At 37.8% G+C, this 7373-nt stretch overlaps 1 protein-coding gene across 1 annotated transcript; it reads left to right on the top strand.

The window, feature by feature from the left end:
- Window positions 1-595: 595 nt before the first annotated feature.
- Window positions 596-4905, top strand: LOC145245797 (MAP/microtubule affinity-regulating kinase 4-like). Its single transcript, XM_080107439.1, has one exon. It carries the CDS (start codon window positions 752-754, stop codon window positions 2075-2077), a length of 1326 nt encoding a protein of 441 aa, XP_079963565.1. The 5' UTR covers window positions 596-751; the 3' UTR covers window positions 2078-4905.
- Window positions 4906-7373: the final 2468 nt, after the last annotated feature.

Genomic DNA, 7373 nt, shown 5'->3' on the forward strand with positions numbered 1-7373 from the left:
CCATTTTTAATTTTATTTTCATGGCATCTTTTCCATCATTAAATTATTGGATTGCTATTAGCGGGGTATCGTCTTTTAGACGGCCACAGTTAGACACTCTCTATCTATAGCTATCCTGATGAATTTCTTTGATGGAATGAAACCAACGTTTCCTTGTAAGAGCTCATTTATCATACATTTATTTGTACGCTCCTATAGTCTTGCTCATGTATTGAGTATTGTCAAAATTAATACCAAAACAAAAATATAGGTGCTAGTGCAGAGGGTGATCCGCGCTATTTTTTAAATCGTATTTCCAAGTTTAATTAAAGTTTTATGATATATTTTTTTTATTCAATTGTAAGGTTGAAGTATAGAATAGGTACAAAACACCCTCCCATCCCCATGTTAAGAATGGCTTTTTAAATAATGACGTTATTATTTCAGCAGCACGGATCACTCTCTGCACTAGTACCGGATAAACTATATAAGAAAAATGTACGAACAAAATAGAAATTGCTTCACCCCTTTTATTTGAATAAAGTAGTATCGCCGAATAAAAATAAAAGGGTATTAAAAATATTTTTTGTTTTATTTTTAAAGGAAGAAACACTTATTGAATTGATAATTGGGCGGAACTGCAACCAACAACGATTTTACAACAGTACCAGGGTAGTTATTTTCAGCTTGCTCGTACGAGAGGAAAATAGAGAGACAATGGTTTTTATTTAGAAAGTATATATTTTATATATTGTCTTTTATAAGGAGCACGATGTATTTAAAATCTCCTCGCCCTGAAGTTGATAGCATGAAAGCTAAATATCCTAAATCGCTAAAAGAAAACTTGCCTACCCTAGAGAGTCGGATCTGGGGTGATCCGATGCAAAATCTAGCTAAAAAGTTAAAATATTTCCGAAACCCCCTTTATTCAATCCCGGAAATTGGATCCGTGAAAAGACTGCCAAGATCATGTTCAGCGATCGGAGCATTCCATAGCCTGGATGAAAACCGTCGAAGATCGACGGGATCTAGTATATTAGATATGACATTCGGCACCCTAGGAAGCCTAACTAGATCTTCTTCTGATAGTGGATCACCCCAACGACGCCTTAGTTTGTGTTCCTATTCCACCAACACTACTTCCCGAACGGATTTAAGTACATATTTCGACGCACAGAAAGTCCTTCAAAAGATTTACGCCGCCCCGAAAGCTTTTGAGGATCTCTGGTTGGCGAATACCATCCCCCCGGGCCGGTCGGGAATCAACAAAGATTTGTCTGGTCTGTCTCTTGTCGAGATACTTCGTTGCCTCAATCTTGTCTTACTGACACCACTCCAACCAGGCACGTTCTCCGATTCGCGTCTCCTCCTGTACGACGTCACCGCTAACCAGGACAAGGTCCTGTTGACTCGTTATTTGGAAAATCACTTCCAGCGCGTCCAACGAAGCAATCTGATGAGAGAGTTGAAAATCTGGAGTAGGCTCTCCCACGACAACTGTGTTCGTCTCTTTGGCGTCTTCCAAATCGATATGAAAGTTCACTTCATCGTCGAGGTGTCCGCGCTGCACACTTTAGAGCATTATATCAACAGTCGGCTCCATCGTTCCGTTAAAGAGATTGACGCTCAACGGCTGGTCTGGTCGGCAGCCAGAGGTCTCAACTATCTGCACAGGCATGGCATCGTTCATCGTGATCTTCGACCCAGCAAGTTAGTCCTTGGGTCAAACTTTCAGCTTAAAATTGCTGGTTTCAGCAAGGCGGTGAAATTTACCTCCGGCGGCTACTCGTTGTGCCTGTGCGGAAAACTCCCATTTAGACCACCAGAAATGTTCACTGAAACGGAGTTTGACTTATACAAGGTAGATGTTTGGGCCCTCGGCGTTATAGGGTTTTATATTCTGATGCAAGCGTTGCCGTTTCCCAGGTCGTGTGTCGACGTTTCGACTCTCCTCTGGCCGGTGGAGAAAACTCGCTGGCCTCATACGCAATTAAGCTATTCGTTCTTGAACTGCTTGCTTGAACCCGATCCCGAGTTACGACCCACGGCCGTGCAAGTCCTTTACCATAAATGGATCCATCGAAATACGAAATCTTGATGCTAATCTTTAATTCTTTATATCCGCTTTGTGTCTCTAACAAAAAAAAAAATGTGCTAATTCCTAAAGCAGTTTTGACCCCCCCCCCCCATCTCTTCAAAATAAAATACGAATTAGCATCACTGAAACACAAGGAAATAATTTCTTTGTTCAAATAGAAAACTGCGCGATTAGTTTGAGTTTCGGAATAGACCACTTTTTTTATCCAAACAAATGCCAGGGATGCAAAGTATAATTTTTTTGTATATATTTTAAACTTTGATTTAAGTTTATATTTTCCAATTTTCTAAATTTTTATATTTAGAGTTCAGTGTACTTATATTGCTGTGACCTTTCGGAAATCCCTAGTTTCGTTTCTTAGCGCAAGCTTTCCCATGTCTGTTTTTAGGTTAATCTAACATTAAAAGAATCTTCCAATCGATAACTTAAAACAAATTGTACAAGACTCATTAACATGACTTTGGAATTCTAAAAGCATTTTATTTCTTACGATTTCTTTATGAACTTATGATTTCAAATCTGTCAACTCCTATCGCAAAAGGAATGTGGCTTTTGTTCCAAATCAGTTATCTTGATTATCTCACAAAACTACCTTTTTAGTGGATTTTTTTATCTTTGTTAAAAAAAAAAATAAGCAATTTACGGAATTTCACGATTGTAAATTACAGCATAACATTCTGGTAAATTTCGTGTGGAAGATTTTCTCCGTTCAAACACTATTCTATCAAATTTTTAACTACCTTTACTTTTCCTTAAAAAAGGAAATATCCGGCCATCTTTTCTATCTTTATCATTGTATATAACATTTTTAATTCGTCTCTTTTATACATTTTTTTAATGATCTTACTAAGTTCAGAATCCTCAATCATGAACTTTAAGCTTACAATTTCATTCGTTAAAAAATAAACCTGGGAACCAGTTAAAGCTTCGTTATTGCATTTATTTTTTACATGGCTCCACTATGATTTCGTATTAACGAACGTGAGTATCAAGGGAGCCAAAGAATAATTACTGTATATTGTTTTGGGGGCGCCATAACTATTATCTTGGCAATGTTATGATCAGTTTATAGTATTTCGCAAGTTTTTTTTATTTTGACATTAGCTTTATTAATTTCGATTAATATCCTTTCGTGTTTCTACTGTATATTTTTGTTAACTTTTAATTTATTTCGCCTGGTCTTTATTGTTAGTAAGTTATAGAATATGAAGTTTTTAAAATAAAACCAGTGTCTTTACTTTACTGTAAAAAAAAAAAAAAAAAAAAAAAAAATTCTCAACTGTTATTTTAATTTCTAAATGTGCTTCGTTTTCCTGAAACAATATTTTTCTATCAACACTTATCAAAGTACGATATTTGTCCAAAAATCAACGTGTTTTAATCTGTAAACACTAAATTTTCAATTGTTTTAGACAAGTTTTTAACAGATTCAATTTTTTTTAAAACTATTTTCCTGACAGTTTTATTTTCTTTAGATAAAATTGGTTTACAAACGTGCTTTCGCAATTTCGAACAGTGGATCACGTATTAAACTAATCTATTCTATTAAAAAAATGAAAAGCCTTTACAACCATTTCTAACAAAATGGGCGACTGACAACAACTAAGATAAACATTCAAACATTAACAGATTTGTTTTCTAATCGCACCGGACGTGAGCTTAGGAAAGCGCATGTTATGATTCAATTGGATTATTAGAACAAGATTTCATCTTTTCCTAACGTTTAGGCCGATATAATCTGCGGCTTACAAGATTTTACAGCTTTATCCGTCACGCCACGGAAGCCTTAAACCTATTTTTTGTGTACAACTTTACTTATTGCTATACGTGTGTATAATGGTTACCTTTACTAATTAATAGCCGGAGATTACATCGGTCGAAACGTCGAGCGAATAATACTAAATTCGAAAACGGTTCGAATAGTCTAGATGCAAATCATCAATCCTCATTTCAAAAATTCAGAAACGCAATTTTTTTTTTTTTTTTTTTTTTATAAATTCTCATAAAAAATGTACGATAGATTATTGATCAACTTGACAAAATAAAATCTGATTTTTAAATCTATTCAAATAATCTAATGTAATATTACATCAAGGACATTAACATAAAACAAAACGCGCCTTTCCTTAACTCTAAGTCGTTCAGGTGGGAATAGTAGTTGGCGTCCTTCCGTCTAGATAGACGATGGAGAATCACACCTGAAGGTTGCCATGAGTGGTGGCAACTATTGATGTGACTGAACATACCGATGCGGGAGTTGCAGATTCTGTTGCACTTCCTGCAGAGATACCCTCTGTCATTCTTTGCTGATACTGTCCTTTTGCGCTTGCCTCTCTTCTCCTCCCACTGTTCATTTCTTCTCTCCTCGCTCAGTCGGACACATTTCTTGATTTTAACCCTCCAGGAGTCACGGTTCGCCGCATAGGATTCAAGGTCAACAGGGTTGATGTTGCCGGATTTTAAGTCCCTTTTGCACACATCCTTAAATCTGAGGAGTGGTTTACTGGTTGGTCTGCTGCCGGCTGAGCTCACCATACAGGATGTCTTTTGGGGTTCGTCCATCCTGCATGCGAACGACGTGCTCCAGCCAGTTCAGACGTCTCTGGGAGAGGATTGAAAACATGCTTTGGAGGTTGGCAAGAACGTATTTGCTCGGAACGCGGTCCTGCCATGTAATGCTCAAGATCTTTCTTAGATTGCACAGATTGAAGGCATTTAGTCTGCGCTCTTGATGCTTGTAGAGGGTCCATGTCTTCCTGCAGTATAGTAATATGCTGAGAACACGGGCTTGATATATCCTTATCTTTGTGCCTATGGTCAGCATGTCACTCCACGCTCTTTGTCTGGCGGGCCATAGCTGTTGCTTTCCCACTACGGGTGTTTAGCTCAGCGTCCAGTGAGGTTGTTGGAAATAATGGAGCCTAGGTAGGTGAAGTCGTTCACCAACTCCAGTGTGTTATCACCAATCAATATGTAGTGGACGTTGCTGACATCTTGAACCATGACATTTGTTTTCTTGGGGCTTATTTCAGACCAAAATCGTTGCATGCATGGGCGAGACGCTCAAAGAGTTGTTGGAGGGCTTCCTCAAGATGGGCCGCTAATGCTGCATCATCTGCGAACAGCATTTCCCTGATGAGGGCTATGCGGACTTTAATTTTGGCACGTAGACGGGCCAAGTTGAAAAGGCTTCTATCTCTTGTGCGAATATAGACGCCAACTTACGTTTCATGAAAAACGTATAGTAGCAGAAGTGAGAAAATATGCCAAAAGAGTTGGAGCAAGAACACGGCCCTATTAACACCACCTAGGATGGGAAAAGATTTTGAAAATGATCCATTAAATTTGACCGAGCCCTTCATGTCTTCATGAAAAGAGGTTATCATTCTCATGGGTTTGGGGGGGGGGCATCCTATTTTTTTGTAATAACAGAGGCCGCTCCTACTAACCAGGTCAGATGCCTTTGAGATCAATAAAAGCGAGGTACAGTGGTTTCCTCTGCTCTCTACACTTCTCTTGTAGTCGTCGTAAGGAGAATACCCTGTCAACAGGTGGCAATACGAAAAAAAAGATTAAATTAAAAACGTGGCGTAAATGTAACTGAAACGCTAAAAATCAATTTCATCGAATTCGTGTAAGTCCCAAAATATTATCGTGAATGGATAACCTATTCGATTAATTTAACATCAAATTTAGTACTTCGATCTGGGAGATTGCTACTTGAATAGTAAATTGACAAAATTGTTTGCGGTAGTAGAAATTTTTTTTCATTTTCGGTTTCTGCTATCATTATTGTTGGACGATTAGACATGGTCAAACGGGCAAGAAATTCTTGAGGGTGGCTTTAACGCTTACTTAGAGGAAAATCTTAATCAGAAGATATCTTGCTTGTCACCATCGTCCCAACTGCTGAGCAGAACGAAATGCTAAAGAGAACATCTTTACCAAAATGTTTCCATACAGAAAATTAAAATTTCGGAATTTTTCCTTATTTACTAAAACGCATTAAAACTTAAATAATTGCGAAATCGCTTTCGCTTATTGTTTCTTGCCATATTTTCGTCTTTTCAAATTTTTTAAAGTTTTAAATTATAGCGTCGATAATTTTATTTTTTAATATTTGAATTTTGTCTTCACCAGCTAGTGCTTGGTCGATGCAGATCTCAACAGACGCAAGTTTTAGCAGCAAATAGGTAGCCAGTCCTCATTTCGTTATGACCGGTCTTTACATACATCTGGTATTTTCAAATTGTCACTCATCTAGATACTGACCAAACGTAACGTTGCTTAACTTTTAAACATAAATGCTGATTTTTAAAAGGCTTATTCTGTTAGGTTATTGCGGCTTGAAATTATAATTTGTACATGAATGCATGGGATAAGGGCGAATTGTGGAGAAGCGGGCGAGTGCTTTGGCAGTGAAAAGAACACTGCGAAGTTAAGATGTCAATTTGGGTAGGATCAGGTGTGGTCTCAATCAGGTTTTTGTTTTTGATGGAACCCTTTTTTAAGTAGGATTTATCCTATATCGAGAACCAATTTTTGTCTAACTTCTTCCTTGAGAGGGAGACGTGAATCGGAATTCCTTTAAATAGGGATTGAGTGTTAGGAATTTAAAAATGTTTGAAAAATTTTTCTTAGAGCTAATCGTGTGGGAGAAAGGGGGGCTTAATGTTTAAATTTCTTTTATTTCTCACACACACACACACACACACACACACACACACCTATAGATATGATACTCATGCTGAGAGTGATCCAAACATAACTCGGCACACGCCCGGTTTCCTCGGAACATGACGTTAACAGCTGGAGTAAGCCGAGCGTCGCTGAGGAAGTAAAGCCGTCTGACGTAATATAAAGCTGAACCAATGACAATGTAGCGCGATGGTTTTCAACGCGACGCGCATTCGCGCTAGTTTAAAATCAAAGCAGCAGACAACAATTTGGAAGAAAAAAACAAATTCGTAAAAAAAAAAGGGAGCACACCATTTATTACTTTAACGTAAGAAAAAAAAACATGAATTTTACAGCTTTAAGTGAGCTGTCGGGATTATTTCACCAACAAGAGGGGAGGTGCAAGAAAAGGCAGTAAGGGCTTGCAACGAAATGGTGACGTTGCTTACAAGCAGTCTTTTCTTTCCTTGTAAAGGTAACAATTAACAGGTAACGTTTGCCGAACAACAGTAACGAGGTAATCAGTCTAAGAGACGCCAACCGACTAGCAAGCTAGGTAACTAGCTTCTTAATATTTATTTGCATAAATATATATACACAAAATGTGGCACAAGGCCAA

The sequence above is a fragment of the Euprymna scolopes genome, chromosome 23 (assembly GCF_053919585.1).
Source record: "Euprymna scolopes isolate OS-2025 chromosome 23, ASM5391958v1, whole genome shotgun sequence".
NCBI lineage: Eukaryota > Metazoa > Mollusca > Cephalopoda > Sepiida > Sepiolidae > Euprymna > Euprymna scolopes.